The sequence below is a fragment of the Oncorhynchus tshawytscha genome, linkage group LG02 (genome assembly GCF_018296145.1).
Source record: "Oncorhynchus tshawytscha isolate Ot180627B linkage group LG02, Otsh_v2.0, whole genome shotgun sequence".
NCBI classification, from domain to species: domain Eukaryota; kingdom Metazoa; phylum Chordata; class Actinopteri; order Salmoniformes; family Salmonidae; genus Oncorhynchus; species Oncorhynchus tshawytscha.
In genome coordinates, this window is record NC_056430.1 from 62472267 (window position 1) to 62495308 (window position 23042).

A 23042-nucleotide genomic window follows, 5' to 3' on the forward strand; every position below is an offset into this window, starting at 1 on the left:
AACATTATATAAGGTAGCATTGTTTAAAGTGGCTAGTGATATATTTACATCATTTCCCATCAATTCCCATGATTAAAGTGGCTGGAGTAGAGTCAGTGTCATTGACAGTGTGTTGGCAGTAGCCACTCAATGTTAGTGGTGGCTGTTTAACAGTCTGATGGCCTTGAGATAGAAGCTGTTTTTCAGTCTCTCGGTCCCAGCTTTGATGCACCTGTACTGACCTCGCCTTCTGGATGGCAGCGGGGTGAACAGGCAGTGGCTCGGGTGGTTGATGTCCTTGATGATCTTTATGGCCTTCCTGTAGCATCGGGTGGTGTAGGTGTCCTGGAGGGCAGGTAGTTTGCCCCCGGTGATGCGTTGTGCAGACCTCACTACCCTCTGGAGAGCCTTACGGTTGAGGGCGGTGCAGTTGCCATACCAGGCGGTGATACAGCCCGCCAGGATGCTCTCGATTGTGCATCTGTAGAAGTTTGTGAGTGCTTTTGGTGACAAGCCGAATTTCTTCAGCCTCCTGAGGTTGAAGAGGCGCTGCTGCGCCTTCCTCACGATGCTGTCTGTGTGAGTGGACCAATTCAGTTTGTCTGTGATGTGTATGCCGAGGAACTTAAAACTTGCTACCCTCTCCACTACTGTTCCATCGATGTGGATGGGGGGGTGTTCCCTCTGCTGTTTCCTGAAGTCCACAATCATCTCCTTAGTTTTGTTGACGTTGAGTGTGAGGTTATTTTCCTGACACCACACTCCGAGGGCCCTCACCTCCTCCCTGTAGGCCGTCTCGTCGTTGTTGACCACAGCTACTGTAGGATGAATGGACAGAGTAGGGAAACACTAAAGACAGACCACAACTACTGTAGGATGAATGGGCAGAGTAGGGAAACGCTAAAGACAGACCACAGCTACTGTAGGATGAATGGACAGAGTAGGGAAATGCTAAAGACAGACCACAGCTACTGTAGGATGAATGGACAGAGTAGGGAAACGCTAAAGACAGACCACAGCTACTGTAGGATGAATGGGCAGAGTAGGGAAATGCTAAACACAGACCACAGCTACTGTAGGATGACTGGACAGAGTAGGGAAATGCTAAAGACAGACCACAGCTACTGTAGGATGAATGGACAGAGTAGGGAAACAAAGACAGACCACAACTACTGTAGGATGAATGGGCAGAGTAGGGAAACGCTAAAGACAGACCACAGCTACTGTAGGATGAATGGACAGAGTAGGGAAACGCTAAAGACAGACCACAGCTACTGTAGGATGAATGGACAGAGTAGGGAAACGCTAAAGACAGACCACAGCTACTGTAGGATGAATGTGCAGAGTAGGGAAACGCTAAAGACAGACCACAGCTACTGTAGAATGAATGGACAGAGTAGGGAAACGCTAAAGACAGACCACAGCTACTGTAGGATGAATGTGCAGAGTAGGGAAACCACAAGAATGTGCATCTGTGAGAATCAAATCAAATCGGATTTGTCACATGCGCCGAATACAACCTTACAGTGAAAAGCTTACTTACAATCCCTTAACCAACAAGGCAGGTTTAAAAAAAATAAGTGTTAAGAAAGTATTTACTAAATAAACTGAAGTACAAACATACGTGTGTGTGTGTGTGTGTGTGTGTGTATGTGTGTGTGTGTGTGTGTGTGTGTGTGAGAGAGAGAGAGGGTGTGTGTGAGAGAGGGTGTGTGTGAGAGAGGGTGTGTGTGAGAGAGTGTGTGTGTGTGATAGTGTGTTCGCTCTCCAGTTAATTTAAATGGCTTCTGTCCAAGGAAGAGAGAGTGACTGTCAGCAATGCGTGACGATCTCACGTTTCAGTGGGGTTATGGAATGTGTGTGTGTGTGCACATGTGTGTGTGTGTGTAGTGTGTCTGCTACGTTATAGTATGGCCACTCGTGCATTCACATGTGTACAGATTGCATACATTCGTGATAGTATGCGTGTGTGTGTGTGTGTGTGTGTTCGCTCTCCAGTTAATTGAAATGGCTTCTGTCCAAGGAAGAGAGGGTGACTGTCAGCAATACGTGAAGAACTCATGTTGCAGTGGGGTTATGGAACAGCCTTCCGTAGGCTACGCTCACACACACCATCGAGGAAATGAGAGGAGGCCTCATCCGTGGATAACGGTCTATCAAAAGCCATGATGGTACTTCTGCTGGAGCAGCAAATAGCAACAAATGCCATCTTATCAAATCACAACACTGTCATCTACACCAGATGACAACTGTGTCTTGCACCGATCCACCCATGGAAAAATGTTAGGTCCATTTCCTCATCATCAACACAACATTGAATATCCACAATTAACTATTAATGGACAATTTCAAACCAGGCGCTGTATGTGTCAAGCGTCTCAGAGTAGGAGTGCTAATCTAGGATCAGGTCCCTCCCTGTCCATTTAATCTTATTCATTATGATCTAAAAGGCCAAACTGATCTTAAAATCAGGGCAATTCCATGGTAACGGAGTGATGCTGAAACTCACTTTTTCACTTTAAAATGTATGTCAAGGAAACACCATTGATTACAAAGTTGAACACTTATATGCAGAAGTCTACTTTTAACAATTGCCACTGAAAATGTCAATAAAACACTAAATCTCCCTCAGTTTTTTGTGTGACCACGTTTTCCAAAAACTCTGTTAAAAGCCTGACTTCTCCCCTCTCTGGGCCCCAAGTGACTAAGCCCTAGCTGAGAAGGGATAACTGCAAACTGCCAACCCTATAGTCCAAAGGGAAACATTCTAATGACAAGTATCTCACAAGCATTTTATGAAAATAAAACATCTATGTTACCCAGCTAATTATGATTCAGCTACGATATCTATCACAGTGCCATCCGTTTTGTCACCAAAACCCAATATACTACCCACCACTGTGAACTGTATGCTCTCGTTGGCTGGCCCTCACTACATATTTGTCGCAAAACCCACTGGCTCCAGGTCATCTATAAGTCTTTTCTAGGTAAAGCCCCGCCTTATCTCAGCTCATTGGTTACCATAGCAACACCCACCTGTAGCACGCACTCCAGCAGGTATATTTCACTGCAAAGCCAACACTTCCTTTGGCCGCCTTTCCTTCCAGTTCTCTGCTGCCAATGACTGGAACGAATAGCAAAAATCACTGAAGCTGGAGTCTTATATCTCCCTCTCTAACTTTAAGCATCAGCTATCAGAGCAGCTTACCGATCACTGTACCTGTACACAGCCAATCTGTAACTAGCACACCCAACTACGTCATCCCCATATTATTTATCCTATTGCTTTTTTGCACCCCAATATCTCTACGTGCACATCATCATCTGCACATCTATCACTCCAGTGTTAATGCTAAATTGTAATTATTTCACCTCTATGGCCTATTTATTTCCTACCTCCTTACTCTTCTACGTTTGTACATTTGCACACACTGTACATAGATTTTTCTATTGTGTACGTTTGTTTATGTGTAACTCTGTATTGTTGTTTTTGTCGTACTACTTTGCTTTATCTTCTCCAGGTCACAGTTGTAAATGAGAACTTGTTCTCAACTTCCTACTTGGTTAAATAAAGGTTAAATAAAAAAATAAAACACTCCCAAAAAGCAGCGAGAAAGACAGACAACCTATTTTGAGTAGTGGGGGGGGATAATTTGGTTCTTAAACTTCTGAACACGCTTGACAACACCTTGTGATGTTCACAATATCGCTATTCTCATCTCACCCTGAAAGTAAACACCCACGGGAATAATATTGTTCAAGTTTGTGCTGTAAACTGACGACAGCCATGAAAGAGACTGACTTCCATTTCAATACGATCCTCTCTCTCTCTGCCTCTCGCTGTCGCTCTCTGTCGACCATTGTCTCCTTGTCTCCGTCTCGCTCTCTCTCTCTCTCTCTCTCTCTCTCTCTCTCTCTCCTCATGTCGGTTTCTATTATTGTTTGCCTCTTTGGAGCGGCAGCATCGCAGCGAGATGTGAAATGAACTCCCGGCGTCATGGAAACAGGCTGGGGGATCTAACCATGGCAAGCCATCGAGTTAACGAGCCTTTAAAGGAAGTTGAACAAAGTCTTTACAGAAACTTGATGTGGAGGGAGACACATCATGATGAGGCAACTTGAGGCCACGGAACTACTTTCCAGACATTAAACCCTCCCCCCTCATGGGCCTCATTGGACAAAGTAGTCCCTTGATGTAACTGTATAAAAATACTGTATGCATACAATACACTCCTTTTTAATTTGTTCAGTAACATTGCACCAATGGAACACATAACACTTGTTTCGCATTACTGCAACGGTGGTGGCTAGTTATCAGCACAGGGCTGATTGGCAATGCCCAGGGGAGTAGTATTCTACGCCAGGCTGGGACAAGACCGCAATCAGGTAAATGCAGCAGCTTGCCGAGAGGGAGGCTAAATCCCAATTCAGAGGGCAGATAAAGGAGCGACTGATTAACTCAACGTAGACAGCAGATGGGGCACAGAGAGCAGCGTTTGACACTCCGACTGGGAGCCAGCTGAAATCCCCTTGCTAATTTCAGGGGATGTTAGTTTAAATGAAGCCAGGGTCATGTTTATGTTCATTAGGGCATACGGGAATGCATAGCGGGAATGCATTGGTTCTGAAGGTTGGACTGTAGCTCTTCCAGAAGTTACGAGGTTTGATTCCCACATGGGTCACATATTTACTTAATGTGTGAACTGTAAATCACTTTGCATAAATTACTGCTAATGATGAATCGTCAGAAGACAAGCTAACACGCGTGGATGATGTTTGATCACACAGCCCTACCCACAACACTGACGGAGTGAGCGATTGTGAACTTGTGTGTGTGTGTGTGTGTGCCACTAAAGCAGAAAGACAGATGACCTCTCAAAGGGTCAGCAGAGAATTTCATCAACATTACAATTGCCTTTGCTAATTGACAGGCACAGATGCGTTCTATATCACCGTTTCGGGAATATCACATCAACTAACATAACATAACATACACAAAAACAAATTAGCTTCTATCATCCACTTCTATAGAGTACATTACCTGTGATGGCTAGCAGCCATCCATATTCAAATTCCAACAGATATAGTCCACGACCTGAAATAACCTTCTCTGCCAGAGAGTAGAAATAGACAGTTGGGGGTAGAAATAGACAGTTGGGGGTAGAAATAGACAGTTGGGGGTAGAAATAGACAGTTGGGGGAAGAAATAGACAGTTGGGGGAAGAAATAGACAGTTGGGGGTAGAAATAGACAGTTGGGGGTAGAAATAGACAGTTGTTACACCTTTGGGCTTTCCTCACATCTACTCACACAGATGGTCCTGAATACGAGTTTATGTCCCAAAACCAGAAAAAGGAATTGGATTCTATTTTTTGTTGTTGCAATGAATACCATCCACAGCCTTAGCATTAGTGAGGATTATAAGCTTTTCCGTCAGACCAGCGCTATAATCCCTTCAGTTATTGCCGAAGCTGGAAAGCAGAGAAATTTCAAGCACGGCAAAACGTATTTAATTTTTCACCCCCCCGAAATGGATAGAGAAAACTGCATCTCGGCTATTTTAAAACCTTCACAACGGGAGAGGAAACAGGCTGTTATGAGGTCACAAGGTGTGTTTGAATGATTCACTGCGGATGCATCACAAATGGCATCCTATTCCCTATACTGTTTGGGATGCATAGCATGTCTTTCTAAAGCTGTCCATGATCCTGAATCACTGTTCAGGGTAAAGGAAACAGGTTTCTGGCGTAGGTGGAAGTTGGCCCTAGACACTGCTCTGAGGTCAGTTAATCTTATTTCCTAATGATTCAGGAAATAAGAGACACCGTTTGGTGAATTTTGCCTAAATGCCTAAGATCATACACCTACAAGTATCACATATCTGCAACATTAGCAAGTGTTGAGTAATGGTGAAAATCAGGTGTGTTGCCCTAGGTAATAATGATGAATGAATCATCACCCTTTTAAATGCCAACAGATCTGTAGGAACTAGATGGGAGGAGTGACACCTTGAGAGATAGTTCATTAGTCGGTCTGTGTTCTCTGAAATGAATCACTATTCCATCCTCTGACTGGAATAAACAGGCGTGGTTGCTGATAAATTACTATGGGAAATGGCAAAGCATGACGTGAACGGCCTAGAATATGAGCCAAGGTCAATTTTGCATTTCCTCCCTAATGGTTAAAGTTAGGATTTGGAGTGGGTAAGCTGATCCAAGATCTGTGTCTATGGATGACATGATCTGATTGGTATGGGGGATAAGATAGGAGTTGGGGTTCACAGAACTTTTCTTATATGTTATCCAAACATTTTCAACCCACAGTAGTAACACATGAACATACATGCTTTCGTGAATTGAAACATGCTGTAAAAACAAGTTGTAAAATTCCACAACAATAATTTGTCACATTTCCAGTGTTACCATTTGCACTATGCTGAGGTAACATGTCACTAGAGGCCGGAGCCAGGCCAATCACTTCCCAGAAAGAGACAATGCAAAGAGAGGGGTGATCTCGCACCCCCCACACACACACACACTTCATTAACCCAGTGGCCCTGGGGTTTTCAGACAAAACAGACTTGGCCGGAGAAGATATCTGGCCTGAAGACACTTCCTCCCCAAGCGAATACACCCCTCCCCGGTCAGGAAGCAGCCATTCATGTTATCAGGGACACGGACGACTCCAAACTCAATGCAGTCACGATAAGCGCATTTTATTTGAATGAGAGAAGGAAAGAAAGCAATCTTCTTGATGCCAAGGTGAGAACTGAATGGTAGTAACAATGGGTGCCAACTGTCATTGTTGACAACGTTATGTGCCCTTCCAATGACTCCTTCACATGTGTTGACTCTGGGACAAGAAAATTTCAAGTGACAAAGATAGCTCTCTCTTTATATTATCTCTGCCCTTACATATCATAGTACAGGCTCAATGTTAGTTGAGCCATACACACAAAGTTCAGAAGCAAGTATAAAAAATATGTTACTTTTTTACACCTTGCAGTTGTGCTGCTCCGTGTCCTAATGGCCTATTAGGAATAGGTACTCCTTCATACCTTGAGTGCCTTCAGTGACACTATTTTGCACATTAGTCAGCAAGCTATTAGTGTCTGATGTAATAAATAGATCATTGAAGAGAAAACACACAAACATATCTTTTTAATCTCTTCCCAGACTCACACACACACACACAAAAAATGATTCAGTCACTGTCTTAACTTTGACCATACTCTAGGTCAAAGTGACTGTTGAAATGACTAAGTGGGTGCTGATTTGAACCCATGCTGGAAGACAAAGTCTTGCTTAACGCCAAACTGAGAAATTGAGCCCTCAGTCAATGAACCTATGAACCTGTCCTTCTGTTATGAAACTGCTGATACCAAATAAAGTGTTTTGGCTGATACTCGTAATTAAATGTTGAGGGAGTTTATTGAAAGTACATGTTTTTTTATGAGGCCCGAGTTCCATTGGGTTGTAATTCTGAGAAGACTGGAGGCTTTAATTGTGTTGAACTAAAAAGGCAATGGAATAGCAGTGTTCTAAGAAAACCGATCAACACTCAAGCATTTCTAATGGACAATGTGGCAATGATGAAGGAAGGAGGAATGCAGAAATGCAATCAACATGAGTGACAACAACATAGGACCTCACGGGCATGACAGCTATGCAGGCCTAGAACTATATTATCTCGGCAACGGTGGGGGTGGAGGGCAAACTGGCACATTGACTGATCAGAGAAGAATGATTCCCCCTTGTCACCGAGACCTACAAGCATGCAGGGATGACTGGCTGAGAATTAAGTGTAACTGAACAGATTCTTAGGGGAGGTGCTGCTCATTCCTTTGAATAAAGACGAGCATTGTGCACCAAACAGTGCTGGAGGAGGAGCAGAATGATGCTAGACCAGCAACCTAAAACAGCATTAGGCCTACAAAATAGTTCACAAATGATAGCAACCTATTATTAAGAATGTTCATAACAGTGGCCTATAAGATTATGGTTATGGTGCAATATTACAGTGTCACCATTCTTGATTTATTGATTTTAATTCACCACATATTACTAGGCTATACGCTATAAAACGGTAGTTACAACAGCCCCATCCAGTGGTACAGTATCAAAGCTATTGACAAATAACAGTCGTCTCTCAAAACTCATATACTATTTAATATAAAGTTTGAGTCAATTACCTTTGGATTGCTGAAAACACAAGTAGGTGTTTATATGTTCATCGCAGATTATAAGTGATGAATTTAAAGGCTATCGTTTTTCTCAGGTGTCGTCTAATAAGAAGATATTTGTGGGTGTTCATCACACATGGCACCTATGACATATGGACATGGAATTTACTTTCAAATAGACTGACGATAAAGGCTATGGGTGAATCGGTTAGGCGGGCTTACGGTAAGACAAAACATATATTTTTTCTAAAATGTTACACCCTGCCCTTCCCATCTGTTCTTTTCTCACACGAGAAAGTTAGCTGACAGTCAAGTTGCATGTTGTTTGACAATATCTCATTAAGTCAAAAATAAATATTAAACATCATCAAACAATGGCAATGATAGATAACTACATGCTAACGTTACAATGTTAGACAAACATGTTTATACACTTACCTCCTCAACAGTCAGCGGCATGCATATCCTGTACTCCTTAAGCAACATCTTATTTGATGAGTCTCTTATTCTTCTTTGTTTACAATGTAGCCTGTCTAACAATTTATGACCGCCAAAGCTTTAGCTAATAAAAACGCAGAATTTGTAAATGCATGTGGATTGCCTTGAAAACAGATGACCACTGTGAGTTGTCTTGTCACATCGGAACGAATGGAATCTTAACTAGGAATTTCTCACGAGCAGCGTTCAAAAACTAGCCGCTCCTTTTTTATTTGGGACAGGACGTGGGTAAAAGAAAAGCATAAAACAGGACCTAACTAGGATATGCCCTCACCGAAATACATGAGATTCGATTGAAAATCTGCCAACCAGATGTTGCTTTCAGGAGTGGGCGGTAACAAAACGGTGAAATTGCTTAAACTGCAGCTTTCTCAAACCAAAACAAACAAAAAACGAGGTTTATCTATACAAAAAAAGAAGCGAGTGTCAAGTCTGTCCTTGCTTAGGCTGCTAGGCGAAACTGTGCTGTTCCTCACGCTTCTGTGTTCCTACACATACCAGTCTCCTTTAATAAGGCTTAGCTTTATGCTGCGGTGTCCTCTCTTAGGATGTGAAAAAATGTAAGCAAATGCTACGGGCTCTCCCTTTGACTGTCGTTTCTCACTCAATGCAACGACGAGCTACTTTGTCGCTGCCACGGAAACATGCAGCCAACACAAACCACGCGGACAGGAAACAAGGAGCGTGAAAGCAAGCACATCAGAGTTCACTCTCCCTTGCATTGTCTCGGGTTCTATTCAACCCTGAACTATTCTCTTGCCTGCATGCAACCACGTCAAGAGACTGGGCTACATGAGTCGACTATGCAGCCTGAGTAGCATGTGTTATTTTACCTAGGCCTAAATAGCGGTTTTTGATTACTCTTGTGTCCATCATCCATAGACTGCCTGTTCATAGCTCTTTGCCCTGACTTGGCCATAACAGTGTTATAAGCCTTATGACAGAGATGTAGGCACACAAAAAAATACAGATCAAATAAAATGCTTTTCTTAAAAACCTAGGTTAAATTGGAATTAAATAAATAATAATAACCGATACAAATCATTTACTTAGCCTACAGGCTATTCTCCAACAAAACTATGGTGACAGAATTACCAATAATAATGTCTATAGTATTTTCTCTGGTGTGCAATTTGGTTTCCGCTCAGGTTATGGATGTGTCACCGCAATGATGTCGTGATGATGATGATGTCGCCATTGCACTTGATTCTAAGCAATTTATTGACTTGGCCAAATCTTTTGATACGGTAGACCATGAGGGGTCTTTGGCCTGGTTTGCTAACTACCTCTCTCAAAGAGTGCAGTGCATAAAGTCAGAACATCTGCTGTCTCAGCCACTGCCTGTCACCAAGGGTGTACCCCAAGGCTCGATCATAGGCCCCACGCTCTTCTCAATTTACATCAACAATATAGCTCAGGCAGTTGGAAGCTCTCTCATCCATTTATATGCAGATGATAGTCTTATACTCAGCTGGCCCCTCCCCGGATTTTGTGTTAAACGCTCTACAACAAGATTTCTCTGCCCTTAACCTTGTTCTGAACACCTCCAAAACAAAAGATATATGGTTTGGTAAGAAGAATGCCCCACTCCCCACAGGTGTGATTACTATCTCTGAGGGTTTAGAGCTTGAGGAGTATTTGGGAGTATGGATAGACAATACACTGTCCTTCTCTCAGCACACATCAAAGCTGCAGGCTAAAGTTAAATCTAGACTTGGTTTCCTCTATCGTAATCGCTCCTCTTTCACCCCAGCTGCCAACTAACCCTGATTCAGATGACCATCCTACCCATGCTAGATTATGGAGACCTAATTTATAGATCGGCAGGTAAGGGTGCTCTCGAGCGGCTAGATATTCTTTACCATTCGTCCATCAGATTTGCCACCAATGCTCCTTATAGGACACATCACTGCACTCTATATTATTCTGTAAACTGGTCATCTCCTTATACCCGTTGCAAGACCCACTGGTTTATGCTTATTTATAAAACCCTCTTAGGCCTCACTCCCCTCTATCTGAGATATTTACTGCAGCCCTCATCCTTCACATACAACACCCATTCTGCCAGTCACATTCTGTTAAAGGTCCCCAAAGCACACACATCCCTGGGTCACTCGTCTTTTCAGTTCACTGCAGCTAGCGACTGGAACAAGCTGCCACAAACACTCAAGCTGGACAGTTTTATCTCAATCTCTTCATTCAAAGACTCAATCATGGACACTCTTACTGACAGTTGTGGCTGCTTTGCGTGATGTATTGTTGTCTCTGTTGTCTGTGCCCAATAATGTTTGTACCCTGTTTTGTGCTGCTACCACGTTGTCTGCTGCCATGTTGTGTTGCTACCATGTTGTTGTCATGTTGTGTTGCTACCATGCTGTGTTGTTATGTGTTGCTGCCATGCTATGTTGTTGTCTTACGTCTCTCTTTATGTAGTGTTGTGTTGTCTCTCTTGTCGTGATGTGTGTTTTGTCCTATATTTTTATTTAATTTATTTTTAATCCCAGCCCCCGTCCCCACAGGAGACCTTTGAACTTTTGGTAGGCCGTCATTGTAAATAAGAATTTGTTCTTAACGGACTTGCCTAGTTAAATAAAGGATAAATAAACAATTTAAAATAAAGTGCAAACTGATCAAGCAATAAGAATTGAAATAAATGAACCAGTTGCATGTTTCATTAAATATGACTTGGTTTTATGAATCTTTTAGGATTTTATTCCAAGTTCCAATGTCAAAAGGGCTTCGTGACAATTTGGTTCAATGGACAAGAACAATGCTTGTGTCGCAAATGGCACCCCATTCCCTACATACTGCACAACTTTTGACAACAGCCCTATGGGCCTAGTGCACTATACAGGGGACAGGATGCCATTTGGGACACAGCAAATAACTTTTCATGTGATCTAGTCTGTAGTTTGACCAACATTACAATAATGATGTAACTCCAACATTTGAATAATGTCTGTTTTTTATTAGAAAGGGTATTAGGCTCTATGTCAGATATATGACCTTCTCAACACACACAATAGCCCTGTATGTAGGACTATGGCTACATAAAGATCCAGCTCAGAACAGCACATTCTCATGTTACGCAATACCTGTGGCCCACAGTGGACAATGGGCATGGGTTGGACTCAAGCTCTCACCTGTGTGTTTGATGAGAGTGCTGGATGTGGTTTCATCTTCAGTCTGTCAGTGGATCTCAGATCATTTCAGTTCAGGGTAACAAAGAGTGGATTCATTATGATTTGCATGGTCACACTCACAATTGATTTCTCATTCTCCATATAACTTTAAACCTCATGCTTATAAAAGTGATCAAATGAGTTCTCAGGCAGTCTCTTCTTAGGCAGTTTATTGGAGACACAACTTCATCATAAAGATGACAAGGTTGTTATCGATGGAGGCTTGATCGTTACTGTTGGTATTTGCCCTACATTACTTGAATGAGTGCTTTAGGATCATGTAAATACTTGGATGCCTCTTCAACCCTGTTTTATTCATTATTATTTTCATTATTTCATACTTGGTCTCCTCTCTGAGCTGATACAGGCCATGTTTAATTTTCAAGCTGTTAAGGTTTAGACTGTGTTGGGGTAATCTGATCCTAGGCCAGCGCTTAGTGGCAGCCTCTCCCCGGAGCAGGAAAATCACTGACCTACATGAGTTGTATGTATTTCTCAGGGAAATCTTTCAAAGCAATGAACTGTGGGAATGAAACCAAATATTGAACAGTAATGTCCTAGTGACATCTGCTGGTAAACTAGAGTCAATACATGGAGATTAGGGCTACCCAATTCATTCATTGTTTCTGCCTAGTTGTCAGCAGCAACATGCTGCTAAATTCTTTGTTCACCATTCAAATCCAAGGTCCTAATCCAGGCACTTGTCATCTCCCGTATGGACTACTGCAAATCTCTGTTGGCTGGGCTCCCGGCTTTTGCCATCAAACCCCTGCAACTTATGCTGAACGCTGCAGCTTGCCTGGTGTTCAACCTTCCCATGTTCTCCCGTGTCACCCCGCTCCTCCACACACTCCACTGGCTTCCAGTAGGAGCTTGCATCCACTTCAATACCCCTTTCTTTACTTGCCTACGGAGCAGCAAGGGGAACTGCCCCTCCCTACTTTCAGCCAATGCTCAAACCCTACACCTCAACTCGAGCACTCCATTCTGCCACCTCTGGTCTTTTGGCCCTCCCACTCCTATGGGGGTCAGCTCGCGTACAGCCCAGTCAAATATTTTCTCTGTTCTGGCACACCAATGGTGGAATTAGCAAGTTGCATGGACTGCAATAATAGTGCTTAACATGATTTTTCAATCACTACCTCATCTCTGTACCTCACATATACAATTATCTGTAAGGTCCCTCAGTCGAGCAGTGAATTTCAAGCACAGATTCAACCACAAAGACCAGGGAGGTTTTCCAATGCATTGCAAAGAAGGGCACCTATTGGTAGATGTGTAAAAATAAAAAAGAAGACATTGGGTATCCCTTTGAGCATGGTGAAGTTATTAATTACACTTTGGATGGTGTATCAATACACCCAGTCACTACAAAGATAGTGACTGGGTGTATTCCCAACTCAGTTGCCGGAGTGGAAGGAAACCGTTCAGGGATTTCACCATGAGCCAATGGCGACTTTAAAACAGCTACAGAGTTTATTGGCTGGATCAAGGATGGATCAACAACATTGTAGTTACTATACAATATTAACTGAAATGCAGAGTGAAAAAAAAAGATTTAGTTGGCTCCTGAGTGGCGCAGCACTTTAAGGCACTGTATCTTGGTGCTAGAAGCATCACTATGGACCCTGGTTCAACTCCAGGCTGTATCACAACTGGCTGTGATTGGGCAGTGCACAATTGGCCCAGCGTAGTTACAGGGCCTTGCGAAAGTATTCGGCCCCCTTGAACTTTGCAACCTTTTGCCACATTTCAGGCTTCAAACATAAAGATATAAAACTGTATTTTTTTGTGAAGAATCAACAACAAGTGGGACACAATCATGAAGTGGAACGACATTTATTGGATATTTCAAACTTTTTTAACAAATCAAAAAAAATTGGGCGTGCAAAATTATTCAGCCCCTTTACTTTCAGTGCAGCAAACTCTCCAGAAGTTCAGTGAGGATCTCTGAATGATCCAATGTTGACCTAAATGACTAATGATGATAAATACAATCCACCTGTGTGTAATCAAGTCTCCGTATAAATGCACCTGCACTGTGATAGTCTCAGAGGTCCGTTAAAAGCGCAGAGAGCATCATGAAGAACAAGGAACACACCAGGCAGGTCCGAGATACTGTTGTGAAGAAGTTTAAAGCCGGATTTGGATACAAAAATATTTCCCAAGCTTTAAACATCCCAAGGAGCACTGTGCAAGCGATAATATTGAAATGGAAGGAATATCAGACCACTGCAAATCTACCAAGACCTGGCCGTCCCTCTAAACTTTCAGCTCATACAAGGAGAAGACTGATCAGAGATGCAGCCAAGAGGCCCATGATCACTCTGGATGAACTGCAGAAATCTACAGCTGAGGTGGGAGACTCTGTCCATAGGACAACAATCAGTCGTATATTGCACAAATCTGGCCTTTATGGAAGAGTGGCAAGAAGAAAGCCATTTCTTAAAGATATCCATAAAAAGTGTTGTTTAAAGTTTGCCACAAGCCACCTGGGAGACACACCAAACATGTGGAAGAAGGTGCTCTGGTCAGATGAAACCAAAATTGAACATTTTGGCAACAATGCAAAACGTTATGTTTGGCGTAAAAGCAACACAGCTCATCACCTGAACACACCATCCCCACTGTCAAACATGGTGGTGGCAGCATCATGGTTTGGGCCTGCTTTTCTTCAGCAGGGACAGGGAAGATGGTTAAAATTGATGGGAAGATGGATGGAGCCAAATACAGGACCATTCTGGAAGAAAACCTGATGGAGTCTGCAAAAGACCTGAGACTGGGACGGAGATTTGTCTTCCAACAAGACAATGATCCAAAACATAGAGCAAAATCTACAATGGAATGGTTCAAAGATAAACATATCCAGGTGTTAGAATGGCCAAGTCAAAGTCCAGACCTGAATCCAATCGAGAATCTGTGGAAAGAACTGAAAACTGCTGTTCACAAATGCTCTCCATCCAACCTCACTGAGCTCGAGCTGTTTTGCAAGGAGGAATGGGAAAAAATGTCAGTCTCTCGATGTGCAAAACTGATAGAGACATACCCCAAGCGACTTACAGCTGTAATTGCAGCAAAAGGTGGCGCTACAAAGTATTAACTTAAGGGGGCTGAATAATTTTGCACGCCCAATTTTTCAGTTTTTGATTTGTTAAAAAAGTTTGAAATATCCAATAAATGTTGTTCCACTTCATGATTGTGTCCCACTTGTTGTTGATTCTTCACAAAAAAATACAGTTTTATATCTTTATGTTTGAAGCCTGAAATGTGGCAAAAGGTCGCAAAGTTCAAGGGGGCCGAATACTTTCGCAAGGCACTGTAAATAAAGGTTCAAAGATATTTTAAAATATATGGGGTATTAAATAATATATTTAATCCATTTTGAATTGAGGTTGTAACACAACAAAATGTGGAATAAGTCAAGTGGTATGAATACTTTCTCAAGGCACTATAAGTGGTGTTCACATTTCAAGCTCAGGAAAGGAACTTAATAAATATATTAATTTAGTGTGAATTATTCACAACATTGTGTCAATAGTGTGAAAGTGGGCAGTACTTTTCAGAATCATACCACAATATGATAGGCTTCCTGAGGCAGGGTTCTCTCTATCCAGTTTGTTTAATAATAATTCATGACATTTGTAAAGCGCTTTTCATTATACAGAATAATTTCAAAGTACATAGGGAGTTTTTTCCTGGGCAGGCGGGAAAATATTCTCATTCCACCATGGGTGTAAGCCATTTGCAAAGAAAACACATTCCTCACTATCTCTTCCTCAATGTTTTTAAAACAGGACTGTCTGTGTCTGAAATGGTACTCTATCACCAATAGTGCACAACTGTCTTGAAACTTTGATGGTTGAGTCAATGAGATGAGATTTGGAAGGATGGCCTCGAGACTACATAATCATCATCATCATCATCGTCAATTAGACCATTTCTTACACAATTGGGTTTACATTCACTTTACTTAAAATCCCTCCTTCACAGACATGGTTCTTTTTGTTTGTGGTCCACTATTGTAATGCTTAAAAAAAGATACCAGAATAATCTAGAAAATAATTCTGGAAATTGTAACGTTTCAATCTGAGCACAGTTTCCCCCCATCAACAACCTATTAATGGGACTGCAGCTGAAAAGGTTAAATTGAGAGAGAGATGCTTTGTGAATAACTAAGTCTTGACTCTCAAAACGCCTGACACAAATAATATATTTTTTATGGTCCTTCTCTGGGTCCTTCTGGCAGCCTAGGTGGCCTTTGCAGTCCATTGTGATTGGCCGGTTTTCCTTCACTTCCTGTAGTTTTGACACAACAGCAGCAGGCTAGCAGTTCTTAGCACTTAGCAGACATTTCACTTGTCAATTCGCCGTGATATTCAACTTACGATGTCGGAAAACATGTCAGCAGAGGTGGAGCGATCAGAAAGATCAGATGGCAAGCTTGTGAAGATGGAGATTGACTACAGTTCAACTGTAGATACACGTCTACCGGAGTGTGCCAAAATGGCAAAAGTAAGTTGAGTATGAATGAGGCCAGCGCTGGCTGAGTCATGGTGCATCACGAATGTTAGCAAAATGGCTAGCTAACTTGTCGCAAATAAAGTGTTTTTCATAATATGCAACATTGCGGCTCTATTATAACAACGTATCACAAATATTGATTCGGTTTACTTGTAAGTTATATATATATATATATATATATTGATTAGTTATTTAGCTAGCTACGGTAATTGTTTTCGTCATGTAGCTTCTCTAGCTACCTACAGACTACTAATACAGTAGCTCTTGGTGTTATGTTATGCTAACCAGCTGCTTGGTCGTTTCAGTCGGATTTTAGAATAATTTATCAACCAACTACTAACGTAGGTACCACAGTTATTGTTTTTCTTAGACCCCTTTTCTTTAGCTGTAACTTTAGTATATTTCTAACTAACGTTAGCTAGTGAAGTTTCCGTTTTAATCATGTCAAAGCTGACAGAAATGTGTTGTTGACATCTTTGGCTTTCTCAAATCAGACTCTGATCATCAACAACGTTATGGATGATACAGTTTTAATTAGTGTTTTTGGTCATCTTGTAATTTGATCGTGTGTGGTCATTCAATTGATATTTGTAACGATTGTCTGTCATTTGTCCTGACTGTAAGATGTGTCTCCTGCTCTTTTAGGAAGGCAGGCTGCAGGAGGCCGTTGAAAGCCTCTTGTCGCTGGAGAAGCAAACAAGAACGGTGAGTGTGAATTCATAAATGTATTTCTAATTAAAAATCATACCCATTGAGATTAAACTATAATCTCTATGATCATACTCCTCTGACTAATCACATAGCTATCTTTGTGAGTAACATTGTCCTCTTTCTATCCATCTACACAGGCTTCTGACATGGTGTCAACCTCCAGAATCCTGGTGGCTGTTGTGCAGATGTGCTATGAAGCGAAGGACATGGATGCCCTGAATGAAAACATCATGCTGCTCTCTAAAAGGAGGAGTCAGCTCAAAGGGGTGAGACTTGGGGCTCCTTCTTTGAGGGGATACTAAGGGAAGGTAAAACATTGAGGCAGGGGTGTATTCATTAGCGCACGCAGTTGCAAAACGTCTTGCAACGCATCAACCATTTCTATTTGACAAATTAATGTAGGTCCCTCCCTATTTTGTTCTGTTTGCCAACGTTTGGTTTATTGTGAATATACCCCAGGTATGCACCAGTAGGTTAAGAAAGGTGCTTTACCATTAAAGCAATGTTTTCTTCATTCATGTAAAGTGTTGCCTGATGTTATCTCTTTCGATATATATATATATATATATATACCTTCTCTTTTGCTTTGTTTCTCTCTTCTCAGGCTGTTGCTAAGATGGTGCAAGAATGTTACAAGTATGTAGATACCGTGACCGACCTGACCGTTAAGCTGAGACTCATTGACACACTACGCACAGTGACCGCTGGAAAGGTACGTGGTGTCATGAACTTTCTCTGATTATCCTTACTTGGATCATCCTAAAATGACATTTTAAGATGATACCACCAATCATGCATATTCAGATGGCATAAAACAAAATATTTTACTTTTGTGGGTCCAAGTCATGTCTCCATTCAATTCAAATGCGCTAACGACTTTGTTTCCCTCACTCAGATCTATGTGGAGATTGAGCGAGCCAGGCTGACCAAAACATTGGCAAACATCAAGGAGCAGCATGGCGAGGTCAAAGAGGCCGCAGCCATCCTCCAAGAGCTGCAGGTAATGGGCTTTCGCAGACATTACTTGGCAGTTTTCACAATTTCTTATAGACTAGGGGTAAGAGGTTTCAACCGTCCATGTTGATTGAAGCTATTTGACTTACTGGACTGAATCTTCAGACATGAGCAGAACTCAAACTGGTGGCCAAATCCCCTTCACATCAAATAAAAGGAAATACATTTAAAAAATCAACCTCATATTCATCTCCAGCACCACCCCACCATATGTGAGCGTGGTGTGTTTCTATGTTTTGTAGTAAAAAAGAGAGAAGAAGAAGAAAAGTGTTTCCAATGATATCGGTGTGCATTGTGGGATTATTTTTTTTTTTTACCAATTATGAGTAGGCATTGCCTACTAATTGGTGGATGATGTCATTGGAAACACTTATCTTGTCTTCTCTTTTTACTACAAAACTTAGAAATGTGCCATTTTCACATATGTTGGGGTGGTGCTGGAGATGATGAATATGAAGTTGAAAAATTTTGAAATTTCCCTTTAATCATTTCAATGAAAGTTGACTGAGACACCATAATAAAATCTAGTGTCTGTAAAGTGTAGCGCACTCCATTAGTATGTCCTTTATTGAGGGCAGAACCACTGCAACAGATGTTCACACACCATTCTTCTTCCGGTCCAGGCTGTGATGTAGCACAGCTGGGCTGTGTTCAGTAGGTACAAAATGGGAGTGGTATTATGAGAAACGTTTTGATACGATGTGCCCTAATGAACGTGACCCAGGGCTAGAGTAAAACATTCTGCCTCTCACAACATGCACTCTTTCACTCTACAGGTGGAGACATACGGCTCCATGGAGAAGAAAGAGAAGGTGGAGTTCATCCTGGAGCAAATGAGACTGTGCATCGCTGTCAAGGACTACATCCGCACCCAGATCATCAGCAAGAAGATCAACACCAAGTTCTTTACAGAGGATGGCACCGAGGTGAGAGAAGAGAGGAAAGCCAAATCATTTATTCAGGCTGGGTGTTATGATATGGCCTCCCTCCCAAATGGCGCCCTATTCTCTATATAGTGCACTACTTTTGACCAGGACACATAGGGGTCTATGTATTGAATAGGGTGCCATTTGAGACGCAGATATGGTTTTGTCTATAGGGGGGGAGGTTGAACTACCTAAAGGTTCAATGTTCCAATCAAAACGTTCACTTTTATTTCCTATTCCTGGAATAGTTTTCTAAAGAAAGCAATATTTATTTCCTGCAAAATACTGAAATCAGATTTTATTTGGAAAAAATGACTGTTAGTTTTGGCTGTCTACGCTGCTCCCGATGAAGAAACATACAAGCTGCAATATTATTAACCATTTACGTCACTATTTTTCCATAGGAGTCTAAGCTGAAGTATTACAATCTGATGATCCAAGTAGACCAGCACGAGGGATCCTACTTGTCCATCTGCAAACACTACCGTGCCATCTATGATACCCCTTGCATTCTGGAGGATAGCTCCAAATGGCAACAGGTAAACACTGGTCTCAGAAGACTGTTTTAGGCATCAGGATGATAGTCTTTTGATATGATTTGATGCCTTTTTAAAGGCACACGCTGTACATTTTGTTTCTGAGAGAAATATTGCTCTGGCAGCAGGACTTCGTTGGAGAGGGGTCTTAGCGAGTGGACTGCACACTGATTGGTGTAAATGGAACTAAGATTGGGTCTGCCTTCATGGGGGACTAAGACGTTACAGATTGCACCTTTTTAAAATACATAACAATACAACGTTAATATTCTTTCCTGTTCCAGGCCCTGAAAAGTGTTGTTCTGTATGTGATACTGGCTCCCTACGACAACGAGCAGTCAGACCTGGTGCACAGAATCAACGAAGACAAGAAATTGGAAGAAATACCCAAATACAAGTAAGACATTCAATCACACTACATTCCGGTGCTTTCGTTTCTCCCTCAAATACCAAGAATGTAATCTAGCTTCAATGGTTCATTCCTTACAATCTTCAATGGTATAGCACATTGAACACATAACACATTTCTCATCAGCAATGCCCAAATATTCCTCATCGGAACAATGTAACCTTGAGATGATTCATTCGTGAAAATCTTAGCATTCAATACTGTTTCACAATATTCCTCATCAACCTAGCACGACATCCAATTCTGTAACACAGTAATTAACTATATATTCACCAAGGTACCATATAACCTAGCCAATTCCCAGGGGTGAAACCTAGCTAAGCTACCAAAAGCATATGCTTGCTCTCTGTGGTACGGTGAAACCTAGGCTACACTCTGGTGCCTCAACTTCATATCATTGTGAGGTGGCGCTATTGCTGTGCTGTGGTTCATCTCATCCTGGTTTCCCTTTTACCTCTCCCTCAAGGGACCTCCTGAAGCAGTTCACCACCATGGAGCTAATGCGTTGGGCCTCCCTGGTGGAGGATTATGGGAAGGAGCTGAGGGAGGGCTCCCCCAACAGCCCGGCCACCGACGTATTCAACTGCTCAGAGGAGGGCGAGAAGAGGTGGAAGGACCTCAAAAATAGAGTGGTGGAGCACGTAAGTAGTTTATGGAACTGCTTTCATGGAATATCTATAGCTAGAATATCACAATTACTTTAGTGGGATAGTTTGTTTTAGCAAAGGGTCTGTGGTGGCATTGCAAAGCTGCCTTTCGTTGGAACATAGTTGCGGAAAAGGATCTGGAAACAACCCTTTCCCATCAAGAATACTTTCATGTAATTGGTATTTTTGTTCCACCGTTGCTTATTTTTGTGTTTTTCTTAATCTCTTCTTTAGAATATAAGAATTATGGCCAAATATTACACAAGAATCACAATGAAGAGGATGGCTGGCCTCCTGGACCTCTCCATTGACGTAAGCACCACCGATCTACTCTTTACATCTGTTACATTTTTGTCAGGGGATGGAATACTTACTGGCCCTTAACCCTAATGAATGCAGCCTTAAAGGGATAGTTTTCCCTCCAAAATAAGGTTGAAACTTCTGTGCCGCTCCATATGATATGGCTCTGTTCACGTCAGGGGAACTGAACAGGAGTTAACGACTTCGGTGAAACTCCACACGATTGTTGCATTTCCGTTTCCGCGTGTGTTGCACTTGCATTCAATAGCATCTATGAATCACATGATTATGCACAGTGTTGACGTCAAGTTTTGTTAGTCGTATGTATGGGATACACCGTCCAACGAAATGCTTACGCAAGAACCAAGGACATGGATGGTTCCTGATGTTGTGGGATTATCTCTGGTGTTTACAGAACAACTGGTGCTGTGAGATTAGGCAGCCAGAACCGGCTTAGACAAAGCAATTAGAAGAGTAGAGCAAAGGAATGTATGAAGTTCTGTCCCTGTGCTGTATTTGTCTACTCATGTTATGTATTACGTCATGTTTTATGTTTTGTCTGGACCCCAAGAAGAGTAGCTGCTGCTTTAGCAGGAGCTAATGGGGAACCTAATAAAACACAAAATACTAGAATTGTTCGTAGCTGAAAGGTCAAATCGAAGGTAGACTTAGAGATATGATGTAATGTATAAAGTAAACCGCATAGTGGGTCAATTTCCGCAACGACTAAGAGCGTTTTAAGTGCAAGGCTAAACCGCTGTTTTGGTCCCGTTGCCGTAACGGCGTGAAGCGAACAGATACTGTGTGAGAGCGAGGTCTTTGCATCTCGCTCATATCAATATCTGCAGCTCTCCTCGTGGCAACGTCATTTTCGCAGAGTGTGAAAAACAGATTTTTTTTTGTAGAGTTATCTATAGATGTACTATAGTACCCTAAATGAAATATGTGATTAGTTATTGATGGTTTTTGAAGACACAGGTTCTAGCATCTCTATGTCTTGCAGGAGTCTGAGGAGTTCCTCTCCAACCTGGTGGTGAACAAGACCATCTACGCCAAGGTGGACAGGCTAGCCGGCATCATCAACTTCCAGAGGCCGAAGGACCCCAACGACCTACTCAACGACTGGTCCCACAAACTGAACTCCCTCATGTCCCTGGTCAACAAAACCACACATCTCATCGCCAAAGAGGAGATGATACACAATCTGCAGTGATGAGGACCGAGTGCATTGTTTTCATCAAAAAATGAAATGTTCTTCTGAATTTATATTGATGAATGAACCGTTATTCCAATGTCAACTACTCCAATTTTTTTGGAATAACAAATACCACATCCCTTTCTGTTTCTTACGGTCAGCAAAGTTGAAGCATTTACAATAAACAAGTCTTACGGCCATATGTTGTTACTATCTCTTGTCCCACTGATGTAATGCAAATGACATTGTTTAGAGTGGTCTCCCAATTTTATCTACTTCAATCTGGGCATGTACTTTGTTCTAGAACCTAGACCACAGAGGGGCATACACTGTTAATGTTTTCTCTCCTGTTCCAACTCTCTTTTTCATGTAACCGTCATAAGGGATTTAGTGTTAGAGCATTTGCGTGCAACTTCCTGTATTAAAACATTTACTGTAAGTTCTTGATGTCTTTTTATGTCTACTTCGCAATGTAAACAAACTATTCTCACCTTGCATAATGGATATTATTTTGAGTATTGTAACAGAAAATTTGATTATTACAGAGTTGTATGTAACTGTTGTCAGATCAAGTTAAGAATACTTATTTAAAAGCTGTGAAATGCAAACCTGACATGCAGCTTTTTGTTGTTGGTTTGAAAGGTTCTGGATCCTCTGTAGCCATCTAGGGATGACTATAAATGTTACAGCACGCACAGCTGACACTAAATCAAAGACTTATTTAGTGAGTTTATGCAAGATGCTGAATGTTTCTACCTTACTGTGTAGTTATATCCACATGAAAATAGAAAAACAGCAGTTATTCAAAAGTAAAGGCATTGAGCTATTATGTAGAAATAATTTAAATGTTGTAATGTAAGATTAAACATTACCTTTCTATTGTTTTAATTATCCAAATCATCTACACGTCAAAATATAGTGGACAAAAATACTCGACAGAAT

General features: G+C 41.7%; 2 protein-coding genes across 2 annotated transcripts in view; one reads left to right on the forward strand and one right to left on the reverse strand.

Annotated features, from left to right (window-relative positions):
• Positions 1 to 9329, reverse strand: part of LOC112265102 (cytoplasmic phosphatidylinositol transfer protein 1) — an 83985-nt gene extending 74656 nt beyond the window's left edge. The window contains 1 exon segment of the mRNA XM_024442149.2: positions 8600 to 9329. Coding sequence (XP_024297917.2) covers positions 8600 to 8647 — 48 coding nt within the window. The 5' untranslated portion in view covers positions 8648 to 9329.
• Positions 9330 to 16129: 6800 nt separating this feature from the next.
• On the forward strand, positions 16130 to 22539 carry LOC112265117 (26S proteasome non-ATPase regulatory subunit 12). Its single transcript, XM_042302250.1, has 11 exons — positions 16130 to 16353; positions 17008 to 17067; positions 17211 to 17339; positions 17678 to 17785; positions 17969 to 18073; positions 18864 to 19013; positions 19418 to 19552; positions 19834 to 19946; positions 20425 to 20599; positions 20840 to 20917; positions 21909 to 22539. Exons 1-11 carry the CDS (start codon positions 16228 to 16230, stop codon positions 22116 to 22118), a joined length of 1389 nt encoding a protein of 462 aa, XP_042158184.1. The 5' UTR covers positions 16130 to 16227; the 3' UTR covers positions 22119 to 22539.
• The last annotated feature ends 503 nt before the right edge of the window (positions 22540 to 23042 follow it).